Below are 21,299 nucleotides of genomic sequence, written 5' to 3' on the forward strand. Positions count from 1 at the left end.
GTTTCTCGAAAAAATGTTTAGTCACTTCATACCATTTAACAAAAGACAGTAATTATTTCACCTCTAATGTTCTGAGCTAGCATCATTCCGCGGGTGTTCCGCTTAATATAACTGTGGTTTTATGTGTTCTACATCATATATAGATATAGATTACATATATGACATTTTAATCCAAGTACGGAGACAAGTCCAGGGAATCAAGTGGTGTTTATTTTACGCCCGGTTATGGTATGTTTTATTTCAGTTAATTCTTAAAAAAAAAATGCACTAATGTGTATCAGAAAATAATCATTTAAATGAAAATTAAACCTGTCTCCTATTTTTTTTTTTTTCATTAGAATCTAATTGCTAATTATGTGTCGCGTCTAAGAAACAATTAGAATTGGGAAAGCAGACGTCAGCCGCTAGTATAAAATCTATAAAGAGGTATTACCGATAAGTCATTTGGTAGCATGTTAATCGAAGTCGCATGTCTGTTCCGTCCAAGACTAAGAGTGAGAAGTAAACTGTCGGCACAGGAACTCAAGACAAACGATGATGCTACGACGACTGAGCTCTCATTTATCACAATTAGCGCGGTTTTCCGTGGAAAAGTCGCCCGTTTGCGCTTTTATATTAATAATTATAGACTTTTGTTTGCGATACATTACTGTGAGAGAATATATCTTTACATAGTATAAAACAAAGTCACTTCGGTTTGTAAGGTTAGATCTTTTTGACTACGCAACAGATTTTAATTAAGTTTTTAGTTTCAAGCAAGACAGAGTTATTCAAGAGGAATGTTTATAAGGAGTCTTAATCAGTGGCGTGCATAGAGGGCAATCACAAGCAGCAGGAGAACGAGATACTGCCAAGGGTGTTGATATACATAAATACCAAAATGTATTGATCCAAATACATATATAATTTAATTAAATGAACGTAATTTATAAATATAAAATATAGATAATGTATGTATATATATATACATATGCAACAACATGTTTCAGAACCTGCATGCTTAACAGTTTTCATGATGTTCTAAAAGGCGTGTGAAATCTACAATTCTGACCTTGCTCATACTCTTATATGGTTTCAGTACCGTATATACGGCACGTAGGGCGACTCTAAGTATAGATTCACTTAACCCTATAAAATGACGATTTGAAAAAAGTTAAGCTTAAACAAATTATTCAACCTTATTTAAAAACTAACCATAGATTTAACGATAAAAGTATGAAAGCAATTATCAGTTATAGAAAAATTAATGTAGTTATTTAAAAATAAAACCCACGAAGAATAATTATGACACAAAAACCAATTTAATACAGCTAGTAATTATCTACAAAACAAAAATAAAATCCCCGCCCTAAACTGCGATCAATTAGGAAACACTACAAAATAAACTTTACACATTTACACACAAGGTATAAAACCGTTCAAACATCATCTAAATTAAGGTTTTAGTAAACGCGTTTAGGTTAACACTCCGACATAAATTGATCTATCAACTACCATACATTTGCTATCCGACAGGCCATTTTTGTTAGCCCGAGACAAGCGATAGGGTTCGAAGTAGATTGGTTGGTTGCACCAAAACAAATGACTCCGGATCACGTGATCAGGCGATTTGTCGTAACGCCTAAACGATTATAGGCGTCATTAGTCATGTTACCACCTTTGATAACGTCATTACAACATCTATTGTGTAATTTATGGGTAAAGGCAATTCGTAGATTTTCATATGGAAAGTAATTTAGGTTGGTATGCACTTAAGTTAATGATTTTTTTTTCGAACATGCGATGTCAGATACATAAAAAGGAAAGCAAGTTAAAAATTATAGCCCCAAAACTCGGTGCGCCGCTGGAGGAAAGGGACATTGTGTACGCCTAGAGAGTCTACTGAAAATCAGCGTTGCAGTATTCCTGGGCCGTTACTGTCATGGTGCTGCGGCACAAAGCTGAGAAGGTGACCCGTTGACCACAACGAAGCCACATACTCCTAAATTATTGTATTTTTTTTTCTTTTTCTCTGTTCTCTTGTTGCAGTATGTTGTAATTTATTTATTGTGGTTAATAAACATTTTATTTTAAAGTGAAAACTTATTTTGGCGCCACGCGCACAGATTTTTCCGTAGGTAGTAAGTTAGGCTGAACCATCTCGCTATGAGGTGAAAGGCTCGGGTACACTCGGAGGTCTCGATTTCACCCGATCGACCGACCTATTACCATATACAACCATTACCGGCCCACTACGGGGCACGAGTCTTCTCCTAAAATGAAAAGGGTTTAAGGCCGTAGTCCACCACGCTGGCCCAGTGCGGATTGGTGGACTCCACACGCCTTTGAGAACATTATGAACTCTCAGTCATGCAGGTTCCCTCACGATGTTTTCCTTCACCATTGAAGCAAGTGATATTTTAATTACTTAAAACGCACATAACTTATAAAAGTTGGATGAGCTTGCCGGGATTCGAACTCGCGCACCGAAAGTAGGATCGAGCTCCTACCCACTGGGCTATCACCGCTTCATGTCGTAGTATATTTTATATTTATTACGTCATCATCATCATCATCATCATCATCACATCAACCCATTACCGGCCCACTACGGACCTCGGGTCTCCCCCCACAATGAGAAGGGGTTAAGGCCGTAGTCCACCACGCCGGCCCAGTGCAGATTGGTATTTGCGATTATTATTACGTACGTAATAATAATTATATTAACAATTATTTGTTTTTTACGTGAGGTTACTGTTAGTAATTAGTAGAAGTTTATCTTGCTTATATTATATATTGAAAAAAACATTATAAACATTTAAGATTATAAAAAACACAGTTATTGTTTTAAATTCTGCCTTGCTTTTTTAACCACAGAATAATTTTAAGTGCATATCAAAAAGAGCCTTAGCACTAGAGCCGCCGACAGTGGGTGTTGTGACCGCTGTTATAATTAAAACGTGCTGGGTTCGATTCACGGCGGAGCAATTAATGAATTTATAACTTTTATATTTTCTCTGGTATTGTCTGGTAGCGCAATAATGCAGTCTGAGATGGTAGAAGGCTAACCTGTTCAGTTTATGGCAGTTGTATCAAAACCGTACGCCTAAACGGTTTCTACGCGGTGTCTTATCGGATGGTAAAACGCTGGTTGGCACTTTGAGTCGGTACGGTGGTAAATTCAGTAATATTAATTCAGTAATATTAAGGCCACTGCCAGGTAACGACCCTGGGACCTCCACTCGTTAGACTACAGCGTTCCCCACTGCACCAGGGAGACCGATAAAAAATAAATAGCTAAAAAACAAAAATAATTGAAATCAATATTGAACTATAATAAACAGCAAAATATTCCAAACAATTACAATTTTATCAAGCAATTTATCCATTCTGGCCTCTGCTTTAATGTCCCTGGCAATTTTTTCGGTCGAGCTCAGGAGCGAGACGATTCCATCCATGGTCTCTTGACATGTGGGCAAGATCTCTTTAGGGGGTAACGCGAAACCATGTCTGCCAGTGTCGCGTAGTTCAAACGTCATCACGTATCTGTTAAAAAATATGACACATTCCAAATCATTGTCGGCAAGATATAGGTACAATAATAATATAGTACGCAATATAAAAGTATTTGGAAGACAACATTTTAATATTTATATATTTTTTTTTTTATTTTTTTTTTCAACATATTTAAACAAACGACGGTGATGAGGGCGAATAATGTATATATGTTCTTGATCTTGGAGCTTTAGTCGCCCACTGTTTGAAACCTTCACTTAAACATAGCCATGGCAAATGGGCTTCTCAAGGACCTACTTCCACCTAGTTTTGCCTTATTTAAAATACTTTCATTTCGTTATTTATTATTTTAATCTTTATTTTATTTATTATGAAGCGGTGATAACCTAGTGTAGGAGCTCGACTTCACTTTCGAGGGGCCGAGTTCAAGCACGCACCTCCAACTTTTCTAAGTTATGTGCTTTTAAGTAATTAAAATATCACATATTGATATGAAGGAAAACATCGTGAGGAAACCTGCATGTTCTCAAAAAGGTGTGGAGTCCACCAATCTGCACTGGGCCAGCGTGGTGGACTGCGGTCTTAACCCCTTCTCATCATGGGATGCGTTAATATGGTAATTATAACTAAGTTTCTCCACGTTAGAAAGGTTTGTACGTTATGAAATAAGAAATGATCCTTACGGAACGCTGAAAGATTTTTTGACCCAACATCCACTAACTCCGGAAACCTTGTAACCTGAAATTAAAACAATGGAAATATTCTTATCATATACCGTATGGTACCGTACGGCAGATCAGATGACAGTTATCGCCACCAGAGCATACAGGTTATTTTCATGAGCATTTGATAATATTAGCCAACCCACGTTAGTGCAGCATGGGAGATCTCCCTTCTGATTCTCTTCCTTCTTTGTGAAAAAAACGATGATGATGGGCTTGGGCACGAATCTTTGATCTCCAGCGCTCACTGGTGGGAGGTTAAAAATAGCTCCTTGAGTTGGAAAAATAGTGGCTAACATCCATGTGACAGAGAGCACGTATGGTACCGTACGGCAGATCAGATGACAGTTATCGCCACCCTTCTACCCACGCCTGTCATACGATGCGAATAAGGGAATATAACGGAGAAAAGGCAGCTGTGTATTCTGTGCTACTACTACATCCCATCTGCCCTGCGTGATGATAATGGGCAGACCCTAACTTTGGGAGAGGCCTTTAGTCCAGCATCATCATCGTCATCATAATATATTTTAAACCAGTTAATAACGAATCAATTAATTTTATAGTTTAGCAAACAGTATTTTGAACACTTTATTTTTACTTAAAATAAATAACGAATCCCTAACTTAATGCAACTTAAAGATTTCTTACCTACTGTATCGTAAGCTGTACCGACAGTATACATTGTATTATATCTCTGTTCAATCCGCTTTGCCGCCAACAGACCCATTGTATACTGCAAAAATAATATTCATTCAATAAGCAAAAGAAAAGTATGTAAGTATACGTTGATAGCCCAGTGAATATGAGGTCGACTTTACTTTCGGAGGCCGATTTCAAATCCCAGCACGTACCTCTAACTTTCCAAGTTATGTATGTTTTTAAAGTATTTAACTACTAACTACTAACTAAGTATTTTACTAACTACAAGTGATAAGAACTAAGTATTTTACTAACTACAAGTGATAAGAACTAAGTTTTTTACTAACTACAAGTGATATATACTTTAAAGTATATATCACTTGCTTCAACGGTGAAGTAAACCTGCATGCCTGAGAGTTCTACATAATGTTCTCAAAGGTATGTGGAGTCCACCAATCCGCACTGGGCCATCGTGGTGGACTACTTCCTTAACCCCTTCTCATTGTAGAAGGACACCTGTTCTCTTCAGTGGGCCGGTAATGATTTGATATGGTGATTATTTTTAACAGCGTCCTAACTATTATCCGCGAAGTTTTCATAGGGTTTAGAGTATTACTCTTAGTGCAAGAAACAAGTAGTTGCTTTATTGAAACGGATCTTATTATAAAGGCCGGTCTACACGACGGGTTGCTGTAGTGTTGTACAAAAAAAAATCATGATACGCCACGCGCTGCAGTCCACCGTTGCAGTGTAGAAAAGTCACAAGTGTCGCGCCAACCAAAAGATAATTTAAGGTAGTTATGATAGAAACACATAATAAATATACTTATAGAAATTACTAACGACTTCGTCATAATTGTCCATATGTAGCGAAGAAAATGCGTATGGTATGATTAAATACTGGCCATAGGAGTGAAAAGCTAAATAGTACTGCAATTTGTCGCTCTTAGATTCAACATATTGCCCCATCGCTGTGCTTTCTGGTTCAGAGAAGGCGTACTGGCCCGGATACGTTTCACTTTTTCTATTAGAACTTGTGCCGATACCTATAATTCATAAAATTGTTTTGGGTCATAATATTGCCTCGTTGGTCTTGTCCAGGTCCCAAGTACCGGGGCTTATTTAACAACGTATCAGTACAAATTTGCCCTTGATTACCGAAACGCTAAATCGCTAGGCAGCATGTTGCTGTTGTAGGGTGGTCGCCAGCCACGGCCGAAGCATGCCGACAGAGATGACAAGAAAACATTCAGCATTACTAATTTACAAATTGGGGCAAATGGCTGGGGCTCGAATCTTTGACCTCCAGGGCTCACTAGTTGGAGGTTAAAAATAGCTCCTTGACTTGGAAAAAAAGTAACTCGCATCTATGTGACAGAGAGCATACAGGTTATTATCATGAGCATTTGATAATAAGCGCCAACCCACATTAGTGCAGTATGAGAGATCCCACTTCCGTCCAGAAGTGGACTGTAATAGGTTATTGATGATGATAGTGATGATAGTGATTTTAGTAACTTATAATATTTATAATCTACCTAAGACAAAGTCGCATGCATAAAAACGGCGCAATTTCCATGCTCATTTCATGCAAGTGCGTTCACAGCGCTGGAGATCCAAAAGCTTATTGGGGTGTTAATATCAGTTCAACGCGTTTACATGCGATATGTACGTGAGAAGCCTCTATTACTTCCTTACAAGTGCATGTCATAATATTCATCTCTGCGTCAACGTATCTTCGCGATTATATCGATACTAGCTGCACGTCGCGGTGTTACCCGCGGTGATGAAGTCGTTTTGTAGCTTTGTTAGTACGTGAAGTAAGGACGATTTTTGGTGTAAAATATATTTTTTTCTGAAACTACCCTTTGTAGTTTGATATTTCCTTAGGAGCAAAAGTAGAATTTGTTACTCTCCATCCTTCCAACGAACTCTTTGCCAAAAATCAAGTCAATTGGTTTCTAATTTAGGGCGTTAAAAAAGTACTAACAAACAAACACACTTTGGCAATAGAAAGTTAGTATGGATGAACGCGTGGCTTAATTTTGAATGTCTTCAACTGTTTACTAGCTGCTATTAAATTTAGCGCCATGTGCATAGGCCTTAACTCTTAGATTAATAAAATGCTAAAATGAAATGGTACCTCCAAATTCTATTCCAAAATTTCTATTCAAATCCACGCCGTTCATGTTTTTTCTGTACATACGATCCTAAAAATTTATATATAAGATACTAGCTGTTGCCCGCGACTTCGTCTGCGTTTGATATTGTTTTTAAAGTATTCAGTATCGCTAAGCCTTAAATGAGTATAGTAGTATATATTTAACATGTGACTGTCAATTAATTATAGACAAATAATTTGCAATAAAATAAAATTGCGACTATAATTAAAGATCTAAGCTATCCTATCTCTTAAGTTGGACCAGACTGCTCACGGTGTGCCAATTTAATTTAAAATCGGTTAAGTAGTTTAAGAGTCCATTGAGGACAAACATCGTGGCAGGAGTTTTATATATATTAAGATTGAAGGCAAAGGAAGATAATTAAAAAAAATTTAACGATTTGTTACAAAAATAACAAGTCGTTTGTTAGAAATATAGATAAAACATTGATTTTAAAATCACAGAAATACGTGTTAAATCATTTTCAACTACTTAACGGTGCAGACTCTTTCGATGCCTCGCGGTTCGATGTTAGAAAAGTTAGGGTCGAACTAAATCGAATAGTTCCTGAGAAATGTATCTTCAAGTCCTGCAATATGCGTCTTAATGTACATTTTGTTTTAAACACTTTACTCAAAAGGATCTGAGAGTTTATTGGCCTTTCGGCTTTCATATTTACATACTGTATATATGTACTGATAAATATGTAGCTATGATACCACGGAAGTTAAGTTATTTTAACCTTCACAGTTAGTACTTAAATTCATTAAAATTAATTTTAATCAAATTTTATTATTATTATTTTTTCTACCACCTTCTATAATAAGTATACCTTTTATTATTCAAGAGGCCATAGACATCTTTTAGGCAAGCGAGCTCTATCTCAGGTATCTCAGGTTTTTGTTTAATAAATTCATTAATGATTTACGGTCCAAGCAGATGCCCCAACTGATGGTAAGCGAAAAACCATCGCCTATCAACAGAGAAACACTTCTCAGGGCATGCAAAGAACACGTTGTTCAAACTGCCGCCCTGTGTCTTTCAACCTGAGGCGTTTTATACCTCAAGTGCTTGTAATTATAACGGCAATACACAGACAAACTAGAACACATTGTCGCTTGACGGCAGAAATAGGCATAGCCAGTGACGTGCACAGGGTTTTTGACCAGGGTATGCATAAAGCCACGTACATGGCATAAAATGGAAAAATTGCCCTCTAATACGAGTTATATAAAATAATTTGGGTATGCAATGCTTTGTGCATGTATGAAGTGCTTACCCGATTTATTTCCGTCACAAAAGCTCCACAACTACAAGTCTCCATCATTCAAAACTACTTTAAAAAACTACCTTAACATGAGAATACTCATAGCCGTCTGGGTTCAGCACAGGTACAAAACTCCATTCGAATCTCTCCGCAGCAGCCTTCAGTGCTGTATCGTTGGATTCAGGAGATGTTACTATTTCGTGCAAGAAATACGTCGCAAATGCCACTGATATCCACTCTCTTGCATGAATACCGCCTTCGACGATTATTTTCGGTCTGAAAGAACAGCCATTCATCGTTATATCAACCCATAACCGGCCCACTACAGGGTACGCGTCTCCTCCCACATCTAGTTTCAATATAATATTTAAACTTAATCCGTAGGACAAAATGCATTCTGGCTCAAATTAGTAACCTGTGCTCGGTCCACAAAAAGTTATTAAAGTAATAAATGTTTATGCCCGGACAAATTTTGTTAGTTTAGGTAAACAATTTTTTTTTGCTGTCTCGATCACTAAAACTCTATAATTTTTCCTTCAAAAAAGCTTTACTTTTAAGTTAACGAAACGAAAAACTGTATTTTCTTATTCTATCGAGCACCTAAACAATTGCAAAATAAGGAAAGACACTTCTTTTGGGGGTGGTGACATGCTTACATTAGTTTTAGTAATAAACGGATTTCCATTTCCATCATATATAACTATGATACAGGATATAGATAGAACAAACTTTTTATTTTAGTATCCTGTTCTAGTACACTTGGCCGACATGAGAGGCGACGCAATTGTTTTAATTAGTGACTGAATGACAGATTAGAACTAAAATGACAGCTTATGTCATTTTATTTTACAGTTAAAGTAAGTAGGTATGTAACTTTTATTTTACCTGTTAGTTGAACTCGGTAGGCGAACTTCAACAGCTAAAATATCACGTTTTTCGAATGACTTTCCAATGTTTTTAATTTGTATCCTCTGAGGGTATAGATGGTTTAGATCCTGCAGCCAACTATAAATGTCGTCCAACCGGAAATAGCTCAACCAGTCAAAGGAAGCCATGTTACGCCTTATGTAGGTTTTGACGCTTTGCATATCAAATGCACTAGAAAAAGAAACACTTTATTGCAAGGAAAACTTAAAATAATAATAGACTATCATGCTGTAAGTATAGAAGTTTTTTAATTATAGTAAATTGGTTGGGAATTGATACTTAATCATTTTTTTTTATATTCATCCTATTTTCTATTATTAGACTCTTTATTTGTACGTCACAAAGCACAAAAAACTAGCAGATATTTAGAGGATGAAGATACAAAAAAATTATCTAATGCAGATTCAACACACAGGTCCAACAACTCCAATACTACCGGAAGATCTACAAGAATACATTATTATATTAGATAAAAAAAATCAGATCGCGCGGCGTGTTGGCACGTCGAAACAAAGCGTTTCACTACAAAGTCTCTCCCAGTAGCCTACCGGTATTTTAATGTGTTATAGTTTTTTCCATAATAACTTTCGTATGAACCGTAGATTTAGAACCCTAAATATCTCAAGTCTCGCTCTCAAAAAAGTTTCGCTTGTTTTCGACGACATACATAAATGAAGGCAGGGTTATGATCTAGATATTTTAAATAAGCAGCTTTGTTAAAATACCTAGATCCGAAAATCACTGAAAATAGAATCATCTGGTCGATGATTTTATTTTCAGAGATCTTCCTTAACTCACAAGCAACTAGTAGCTACAAGCCAGCGTAGGTACCTTTGAACATCTTCCATTATGGTTGTGTAATAGATGCCTTCCATCAAAGCATGTCGTGTAAATAACATTTTATACTCCGGCGGTATCACAAATTCTGTGGGTCTGTACACCAAACCAGGCTCCCTCCAGTAGTTTGCATCGTACAAGTTGCTTAAATTCCTAAAGAAGTTTAAATGCCCTTCGGAAATCGGGATACCTCTGTATAACGTATAATTGTGATACTTCTTTGATAAACATTTGCCCGCGGAGATAAATAAAATAATGATAAGATTAATTAGTTTCATTTTGTCATTTATTAATTTATTTCATGACATAATAAACATATTTGTTAAATAAAATACTGTTAACTCTTTGATTTCAACCACCGAGATTTACACTTATGTCAATTTCAGTATCTGTCACCACAAATTGACATTTAATATTTCGTAGCAAGGAGGTATTCTACAAAATTATGGCCTTAGCACACCGTGTCGACTCAACACACAGCGTCCCAGTAAGCTTACAAATACTATGTATGTATGACATTAAATCATTGAAGTATTCTATGATTTGTAATTATGATAAAAATAAAAACTGCCGTCGTAAGTAGGACACCCTATATAAAACTCGTATAAATTCTTATATGACTAACACATCGCCTTCAGAGCTAGTCCTCCAGAATAGTTTATGCGCGGCCACGGACAGCCTCTGGGCCTTTTGCAGCTTTGATTTTCATAAAGACCGCCATCGCCCTACATAACCAAAGCCATGCAAAGCCTACTTTGAGAGAGCCTTCCTAACCACCTTGTGGTAGAGGCCCCTCTGACACAGAAATCATAAATTACCAATTGGCCAATTGGCCCTGTCGGGAATCGAACTCGGGACCTCCTACTCAAATTCACAGCGCTCACAGGGAGGTAGTTAAAACAAGAATGATTAAACAAAAGTAAATAAGTCACATTCATTTAATTCAATACAAACAAAGTCAACAAAACCATCATACAAGTTGATCTAGTGTTCACAGTTGAGCTGAACAGCTCTCTGTCCACATGCCGATGTCGTACAGTCATGACCTCCAGCAGTCCCACTAACATTTCCTTGCAAGATGGCAAAATCATCGCCGGTGGAAGCGCGTATCCGTATGTACCATTGTCACGAAGAAGGAAGGTTAGTGCGTATCTGTAAGTTTTTTTTTTTTTTTTTTAATTCTATTGACCTTTGATTTGGGGCACATAGCTCGGAGAACCGTTGGATGTTAGGGTTCCAAGGTGTTGGAGTGGCAACCCCGCACCGGTAAGCGCAGCGTGGGTCGATCCCCGACCAGGTGGGTAGACGACATCAAACGAGTCGCGGGTAGCCGCTGGATACAATCGGCCTAGAATCGTGGAATTTGGAACGCCCTACAAAAGACCTATGTCCAGCAGTGGATGTCAATAGTTTGATTTGATGATGATGATGAAGCCTTGACTCCTATTATCACGCTGGCCAGGCTTTTTATGGAAAACTCAAACATCAAGATGTTTTCCTTCAACGTAAAAGCTAGTTAGATTATATAGTTTAAAACACAACTATGCACCTCTTATATTTCAGAGTAATTTGTGTTTTAATTTGCCGGGGATGAACTCGGTACCTTTAAAAAGAGGCTAAAGTTCTAACCAGGATCACCAATTAGTTACGCAGTAAAAAATAAAATTCAGCAAACTCACTTCACGTTATATGATTTTTTCACCCACGACACGCTATCGCCTGACGATCTATAGCCTGCAACATATTATTTATCATAAGGGCACTGTCTCACTAAGCCTACATTTGGGCCTATTTGAATAAAAGAGATCTCGTCTCATACCCTTAAAACTTATAATGATGATGAGTCAAGTACTAGAGGCAGCAGGGCTGGCACAGTGTAGTACGTGTTTCAGTCCTTTAGCTGGTGTCCACCAGCTAAAGGACTGAAACACGGAATAGGAGAAGTTTATCCCCGTCTTTATTACACATATATTATTTAGATATTATCAACATATCAGATAGGAAGGATTCCCCGGGGACATAGTTGTCTCCTGCCCATGCTCCTGCACGGCATGAGACGTTTATGATCCCCGGGAAAGGATAAAAATTTAACTTCTTCCACAACTTTATCAACTCTCAGAGCATTGGCGCACAAGTGAAAAAAAATATCGAAATAATATATGTGTGATAATAAACGGGGATATGTATCCCCTGTCAGGGGATATATATCGAGGGTGTAATTTATCTAGTCTCATACCTGTGCTAGCCCTCCTGGAGTGTCTATTATCTTTAGCGAACAAAAATAACCTTCTCCTTTTTCTTTTTTGCGTGTTTTTCTTTTCTTTTTCCTCTTTTTTTTATAATTCTTTGTATGTTTATAATTAATTATATTAAGAGGAAAGGTTTTTTCGTTGTTTGTTTGTAGTTTTGTACCCAATAAGCTTCGACAGTAGTGGAGTGATTTTAACCATGCGTTCGCCACGAAAGCTAAACTATTACGAAGTAATTTATTGTTCAACAAATTGAAGGACAATTGGATTTTTTTTTTTTTTTTTTAAATAAATAAATAAATATACTATGAAAATACACACATCGTCATCTAGCCCCAAAGTAAGCGTAGCTTGTGTTATGGGTACTTAGACGACTGATGAATATTTTTATGAATAATATACATAAATACTTAGAATATACATATAAACACCCAGACACTGAAAAATATAATCACGCTCATCACACAAACATTTTCCAGTTGTGGGAATCGAACCCACGGCCTTGGACTCAGAAAGCAGGGTCGCTGCAAACTGCACCAATCGGCCGTCAAATTGAACTTACAGTTTTATTTTTAATTCCGATACCTGACCTCTTTTCGATTATGCTATAGCTGCTGTCCTATTGGACAATAAGATCACTCTTATTGTCCAATAAAAATTGCTCCTGTGTTAGGGCACACACTTGTGAACAATTAAAGCTCCCACGTAGTTCGAAAATCTATCTGGAGATTGACCACCGCTGCCAGAAACGGTCAAGGAAACTGCATGTGTGTGTTTATTTATTTTCTGTTCTAAATACCATCTAATATAGCGTATAACACTATTTGCATTGATTATTAATTAACTATTACCTTTTTTGGTTCCCCGGGCGTCTAACAAAGCCAACGAGAGGGACATGCCGTGGTGGTTAGTTAGTTTAGTTTAGTTTTGTTAGGTTTAGTTTGGGTATACCCCCCTTAATCCCACATAAACCGCCGTGCCCAAGGGTCGGAGGTAGCAATAAAGCTTTTCCACCAAGCCAAAAAAAGACGGCTACCTTCTTTTATACTTACGCAATACTCTTACAGCCATAGTTTGTTAAACTCGTTAATCTGTTTTGCTAGTCTTCGGTAAACAAGCCCAGTGAAACTGCGCCCTGATTCCAGTTTCCATTTTCCAATTTTCATTTTCATCACATATGTTATTCAGTTCATAACCAGACTTAACGTATGTGTCGTAAACAGTACAAATCCGCACTCACCGTATATATCGTAAATGGTGCCAATGCCGTATTTGACTCTGTACAGTTTGTAAATTTGCAATATTGCTTGTTTCCCATAATTTTCCTGCAAAAAGATATTTCGAATTGTTTTTATGAAAAGTTGGATGATTTTACTTAAGAGTGGGACTAATAAAAATTATGACAATATAGAGAGTTTTAAGTATAAGTAAATGTACTGAAAGGATTGTTTGTATTAAAAATATAAACAATCCTTTCTGTACATTTAATATTTTTAAATTTCACTACTGTAGACCTGAAGCGATGATTTGAGATGTGACAGCCTAGTGGTTTAAACTGTGGCTTCACTTTCGGGGAACCACTTTTGTGCCTTTTAAGCAATTAAAATATCACCTGCTTCAACGGTGAAGGAAAACATCTTGAGGAAACCAGCATGCCTGAAATTTCTCGATAATGTTCTCAATGGCGCGTGGAGTCCACAAATCCACACTGGGCCAGCGTGGTGGACAACGGCCAATAATGGGTTGTTATGATGATGATGACTATAGACCGCCGTCGAGGTAGAAATTTGACATCTAACTAGTCGCAGGAAGCTGCTGGACCCAGACGGCACAGATCGTGGTATTTGGAACTCCCTACTAAAGACCTATGTCCAGCAGTGGACGTCCATTGGTTTACGTGATGATGATAACATTTCATTATTGGTTAGCCCTTGACTGGAATCTCACCTAGTGGTAATTTATGATGCAGTCTAAGATGGTAGTGTACTAACCTGTGAGGGGTATGGCTGATGTATTAAACCCATACTATCCCTAATATGATTCTAAGCGACATCGTACTGGAACGCATAATCATTTGGCGGCACGGCACAGCCAAATCATACTATCAGACCAGACTAGAGAAGATCAAGAAATTATATATTCCTAAATAGGAACAAAGCGCTTACCAATGTGCTACGAAAATTGTTAGGTTGTTTATAAGGTAAATTATAATTTAAAAAAAGTACCCGTCCATAATAAATAAAATAAGTGATTAAAATTTTAAAAAATCCACGCACTTGTTTTTTTTACCCTTTTTGGAAACAAAACTCTTCACTGAAAATTATTAAAAATATCGATTTCATAAATTTTTAGTGATAAGTTTATATAGATAATACTCTTAATTGAAGTTTTATAAACTTAAATCAATATATTTTTCAGCTAATTTAAAAACACAACTACATAGTTTACTTATCTGTAATACAAATATATTCGAATATTAAAAAAGGCAATGATACCACAATTTTCGAAGTGAAGCACTTCTTTGCGGCGTCAGGTCGAACTTCCTTTATAAGGCATACGTACGTGTATATAACGTGTACGAACTACCAAATATGTTTTGTTACTGTTTTAATAGCAAAATACCCTAACAACTAATATTTTTTTCACGCATACCTGCATTGCTATGTATTCATCATCACCATCAACAGCCTCTAACAGTCGAGTGCTAGACTAAAACTTACAAAAAAGTTGTCGAAGAATACAGGCAACAACTATTAAGCTTATAGAAAAGTCCTATTATAGTATAAAGGACTACGTAATCGATAAAAAAGCTTGGGTGTGAATTATTGCTCTAACCAGGTTGCTCTTCTAATAATTTAAAATGACATTGTGAGATGGTGATAACAAAAAAAAAAGAAACACCCGGCTAAGTTTGTTGTGGGCTTCTTCATAGACCAGGACCGCGTTTGGAACCCTCGTAGCTTTAGTTTTAAGTTTACGAACGTGGTAATCGCCATTCTTATGTACGCATCAAAAGTGCCACCTATGGGCCTACTTGAATAAAGATATTTTTGACTTTGACTTTGACTTTATTTAATAGATCAAAATAAATTAGTTGCACCACCAAATTCAAGCTATTTGTTTAATTACCGTAAGGCTTAGGAGCTGAATAGCAAAGATGCATTGCCGAGATATGCGAAGCTATGTCAACTATCATAAATAACATTCGTAAATTATAGCTGTAGGGACCTAACCGCAGGGTTGCTACCATGGTGTGGGCGAAAGCGGACGGGAAAGCGACAAATAACACTGGACCAGCGAACAGAAAACATAGAAACACAACTACTGCTCAACAATAGCCCTTAACAAAAAAAATAGCCTGGGTCGGAGTGGCTTATGAAGTGCATGCGTTCAGTTCGCTAATCACATTCGTGACAAATTAGCTGCGGGCCAATCACGGCTGGTCCCGTGATGCATGACATAGAGGAGAACCAATCATGTATTTTGCGATTTAATTCATGTACCCATTTCGAAGGAAAAGGTGACTTCTACGTTTTTTTTGTTCGCTGCACTGGACTAGTTTAGCAAGAAGCGAAATAAAAAAGGGCTGGGAAAGCCATATGGTTTTTCCCAGCCCTTTTTTATTACCTACTGACTTATAGACAGCTAATGGTGATCCCCGTTGGAAGGCGCACCATACGCCTTCAGCATTTGAAGGGCCATTTTAGTTGTCCGGGCGCCACTAGCTGGGTTGTTGATGTGTGCGATTGCGTTTCTGAGTCCGACTTTACCAGCATGCCCCCGATGTATGGGTTCGCTACGCAAAAAAAGCCCGCACCCCTAATTTCGCCCCTAAATTCGTTATGAATAGCTCTCAGTTACTAAGGTTTCTTCACGATGCTTTTTATTCTCGATAAAGCAAGTTATATTTAATTGCTTAAAACGCCCATCAGGGTGCTATCAACACTTTATACCAATTTCATTTATTTGTATAGATTTTGTTTCCGCTTTCACTAAGTTATAGGAATACAGGCTAAAACAAACATGGCTTGAAATAAATCTTTTGTACGAAGCAACAGCCTATTTATGTCCCGAGCCTCGTTTGTATAGTATTTACATGACATGACCTACTAAACTACATTCGGATATGAATAAGAACATTTCCCGGAGGTTCGACAAGGCTGAAGTTCTTCTTAAGTATTATTATGAATGCATAAGTTTCAACCTTCGTTTATTTGTAACTTACGTTTATTTTAACGCTGCACTGGTCTTGATGGAAGGCATAGAGAAAACTTGTATTCCAATCATAGGTATAGTATACTTATTAGATTTTAAGTACATAACAGTTGGCACGCGTAAAACGTTTAGACTTGTGGTCAGTTGCAGATTAGTAGCTCTCACGTGCCTTTGATAACCTTATGGAGAACAGTTCGGCATGGCAGTTTCGTCATGCCTTTAAGAACATTTAAGAGTACTTTTCGGCGTACGGGTTTCTTCAAGGCTTTGAACGTTATGATGGAAAATTAATCGGCACGCCGGTTTCCTCGCGATATTTTCTTTCACCGTTACACTTACATTGAATTCGGTCCTCATAAAAGGGAAACCGAAGTAAAAAAGAACTCACTAGCATAAAAAAAACCGAAAAAAACATAGATGAAGTCACGAGCATCGGCTGGTCAGTTTTTTTAATCTGCTTTTGGGCGTCAGATCAACGCTAGCGATTTTTGTCCATTCACATATGTTGCGCTACAAGGATTTCTTTATTTTTCCATCGTTTTGTTTATATATAACTTATTCGTATACCACCCCCTAAAGCTACTTCTGTATGAACTTACTATTTCACTAAAGTTTTCAAGATGCTTGACTCTGTCAGAGTATGGCACGATTATCTTCTGTCCGTAAGCATGAATAGAGAAGTAAAATTTGAGGTTATAGCTGTTCCTTCTTACATAGTTCGAGATGGCTTGCGTTTCAGGCTCAGAAAAAGGTCTTGAACCACAGTAATTGTCGTCGGTTGACTTATTGCTGCTGTCGTGACCTAGAAGAAGTTTACATCTCAGGCTATTACACTGTAATGTGATGTAACACTGCTAAACACAATTTTCCGCTCTCATGGAGAGAGACGATTTTTTTTTAAATCTCTGGGTCCAAATATTTGACCTAGAGATTTGAAGTCTGAATGGGCTAAAGTTACAGATTTACCGTTTGTGAGATCACTTTTGAGCAACAAACTATGGACAGCGTCTAACCGTGTAAGTAATTCCATTATCTTTGTAAACCTTTCAAGGTAATCCTTCGACTACTTTGAGTTATGGAATATGGAGGCTGAACTCCTTGACTGTAGTTTCGGCCGGTGGTAAGTAATATTGACGCTATTGACACTAAGTTTAAGATGGTAGCGTGCTAACCTTTTAGGAGTATGTCAGTTACTACTTAGCATCGCCTTTGCGGTACTTTTTTTATCGGTAACGAGTCACGGCCGAAGCTAGATCCAGATCAGACAAGATAAAATCAGAAATAAAAAATTGTTAATTTTCCCCCTACCGGGTAACAAATTCTTTACCTCTCAGTTATGAGTTCTCACTCCTGCTGCGCCAGAGATGTTTACTTATGACAAACAAAGTATGGTAGCAATATCTTTAAATGAAGAGTGACTTACTGCAAAAATTGTAATCGAAGTTTCTATTTAAATCAACTCCAACTAAACCATTGCCAAGTTTGTTTCTATTCTTGCGCCACATACGATCCTGGAATTTGCATTATGAATGAATGAATGAATACACTTTTATTGTACACCAAAGAAAAAAAGTAGTTACAGAGATATAAATACATATCAAGAGAGTACAATTTGGTGGCCTTATCGCTACATAGCGATTTCTTCCAGGCAACCAGTGGCGTAAAAGGAAAAAAACATAGAAAAGAGGTAGGTGGTGCAATTAATATATATTTTATTTATATATTTAAAATTATACAAATAAATAAATAAAATATATATATTATATATATATATCTATATAAATATAACTATAATATATTATTTATTGCATTATTTTAAAATAACAAAAAAAAAATGTTACTAGAAAGGAATCGACTTCGTTATGTAACTCAAAAGCATTTTCTACAACATTTTTAAGTCGGTACAAAGAAAAATGTAGAAATTTAAAATGGTAATTAATTAATATTTAAAACACAAAAAAATACAAACGAATTGAAGACCTCCCCCCATTAAGAAGAAAAAAAAGTGCCTTAAATGTGATTTCATTTCAAGTCCTTTGCTTTTTAATTTGAAGAACCCCTGTATGGCAGCGTAAATAATAAAATTGATGTCATAATATTATTAGTTAGTTATTAATCCATTGCAAAGCGTAAACCTACTTTTTAAAACGAGAGGTAAGTAAATAATATAGAGCAATGTGTTGACGCCAGACATGCAATATAATATGTATATTTATATATATTAGCTGACCCCAGCGCCATCAGTCGGGCGTTAAAAACTAAATTTCTTTGCTTTAGTATTACCAAGGCATCACAGCCACTGCAGGACTTTGTTCTAAAACTACAAACTTACCCTGTAACACGATTAATAGTGAAAGCATGGCATGTACGTGTGACACCCTAGAGAGGCCAACCCAAACAAAATACCTAGGTGTCATAATGGATGAAAACTTAAACTGGCATCCCCAGATTACAGCGGCAGCGGTTGCAAAGAGAGTGAGAAGACTAATACCTATTTTTGATTTGTGAATCTAAACCATCCAGGGTGCCACCCAAACGCATACCGAAAAATTCATTGAAATCGCTCCAGCCGTCTAGGAGGAGTTCACAGACATACACACGCACACAAGAAATATATACATAAAGATATACCAGCAGCGTCCTCTATGCTATTGCTACCATCTACTGCGAATACAAACCCATCTGCCCAGATCTTTCCTTAAGTCCAGCAGTGGCCCCCTATGCTGCTCAAATACGGATTGAATATTGGTAAAACCACGTATCTGGGCTACTACTACCAGTGACGTGCATAGAGGGTATGCACAGGGTAAGCAGATAATATAAAATGAAGAAAATCTCCAGTACATGTTTTAAAAAACTTAGGGATAGGCTTTGTAAGAGCCTACCCTTCAGTATTTATAACTCGTACTGGAGATTTTCTTCATTTTATATCATCTGCATACCCTGTGCATACCCTCTATGCACGCCACTGACTACTACCATCTATTGCGGTCAACCAACCCATTGGGAGATCTTTTAGTCCAGCGGTGGACTTATATAGATTTCACTTTTATTGTAATTACCAGCTTCCTTTGGTCTCTTGTTTTTTTTTTCTTTAATATTCTACGACAATACACACATCGCCATCTAGCCCCAAAGTAAGCGCAGCTATCTTGTAATAAGGCCCGCTTCAGCGGATGCACTTCGACCCTCCAGGAACTTTTGTGCTCGAAGCGTGGCTTGTGTTATGATAATAAGAACCTTTTCAAACTTTGACAATTAAAAGATAACTTACATTACTCATACTATAAACATATCCATCAGGATTGGCAACAGGTATTAGGATCCAACGATACTTCGTAGCGACTTGTTGCAACTTTACATTCCTCGCTTTATCAGCTTTAGCTATATGATATATCAAGTAAGTCACAAACTCAGTAGTTATCCATTCATTGCCATGCAATCCTCCTTCAATTATTACAGTTCCTTTTGCTTTCGGATTATGGAATTCGATTGCTAGAATTTCTCTACCCTCAGCGGATAAACCAATTGCTGTTAGGTTAAGTTTTTCGCTATTTTCGGCTGCGATATCTGTCATCCATTGATAGATGCCTTCAAGGTTGTGGTAGCTCGTCCATGAAAATGAATCCGCTTTCATTCGTGTGTAGCTCATCACTTTTTGCCCATCAAACAACCTACAAAAGTGTTATTGTATTGAGAGATAAGAATATTTTGAAAGTTGTGCCTATGCAATGCACGTTACATTCGCAAGTACCAACCCAAGGAATACACTACTAATAGATACATAGATACTAATTTATTTCACACGCAAAGAAATAAAGATTTTGTAGTATAGATCCCCGAAATCAAAAATCAAACTAATCCAATTTCTTCAAATCGAATATGAAATTTAGTGCTATCCTTTTTTAATCCACTCTTTCGGAAAGGATGGCTATATTGATTTTTATTTTAAAAAAAATTGAATTAAATTGATTTTGTTACCTTCGGATATTAATCAGTAGACGAGGAGACAAATTGGGTTGAAGAGTTGAATTATTCATACTGAGATTAAAAGTGCTGCTACCCACAATCTTCACACATATTAAATGCAAAAGTGTATTTCTTTTTTTTTCTTCCTTCACGATCTAACTAAGCATCCAATCGACTTGATTTTTGGCATAGAGTTAGTTAAAAGGACGGAGAGTAACATAGCCTACTCTTTATATCAGTTCCTTGTTTAAATTATGATTCCTTTAACATACGCAATTGAAAACTAACTCGATCGCTTACAGTAAAAGTATCATGTTACATCAACTACCCTATGATATTTTAAGTCAACTTACTTTTGTATGTCGTGGGATAGAACTGTGCCTTTTAAGACAAAATGCTTTAACCTCTCATTAAATAGATGAATGTCGGTCGGGCTAACTAAAACCTGAACATTATTATGCAGCCTTGAAGGTTTCGTCCAAAACATAACGTTTATGTACTTCATCTTTTCCAAATTTTGCAAAAACTCCAACTGGAATCTTTCCACTGGCAGTACGTTGTATAACACATAGTTTGTGTAATTCTTTGATTTGCAAAGTACAATAGTTAAAAACAAAATATAACTATGTATCAAAACATTTATTTTCATTGTATAAATGTATAAATATAAAATATCAATTTCCAAAAGTGCCAAATTAAGAAAGTTAAAGAATGAAGTACGTCAAAATTATTCGTCATCCTTTAAATATCCTATGATTATATAAATGTTTATTTTTAATCTTTCCGCTCAGCAAAGTGAATAAAGAGAACAAAA

General features: G+C 36.8%; 1 protein-coding gene across 1 annotated transcript; it reads right to left on the reverse strand.

Moving 5' to 3' along the window:
• Positions 1 to 4,174: 4,174 nt before the first annotated feature.
• Positions 4,175 to 21,036, reverse strand: LOC120632108 (zinc carboxypeptidase A 1-like). Its single transcript, XM_039901902.1, has 14 exons — positions 20,839 to 21,036; positions 19,791 to 20,190; positions 17,940 to 18,027; positions 17,116 to 17,318; positions 13,542 to 13,626; positions 11,732 to 11,786; positions 11,086 to 11,204; positions 10,047 to 10,335; positions 9,174 to 9,386; positions 8,372 to 8,564; positions 7,003 to 7,069; positions 5,703 to 5,905; positions 4,869 to 4,953; positions 4,175 to 4,233 (listed from the first exon to the last, which is right to left on the reverse strand). Exons 1-14 carry the CDS (start codon positions 20,988 to 20,990, stop codon positions 4,175 to 4,177), a joined length of 2,211 nt encoding a protein of 736 aa, XP_039757836.1. The 5' UTR covers positions 20,991 to 21,036.
• Positions 21,037 to 21,299: the final 263 nt, after the last annotated feature.

The sequence above is a fragment of the Pararge aegeria genome, chromosome 19, assembly GCF_905163445.1.
Source record: "Pararge aegeria chromosome 19, ilParAegt1.1, whole genome shotgun sequence".
Lineage (NCBI taxonomy): Eukaryota > Metazoa > Arthropoda > Insecta > Lepidoptera > Nymphalidae > Pararge > Pararge aegeria.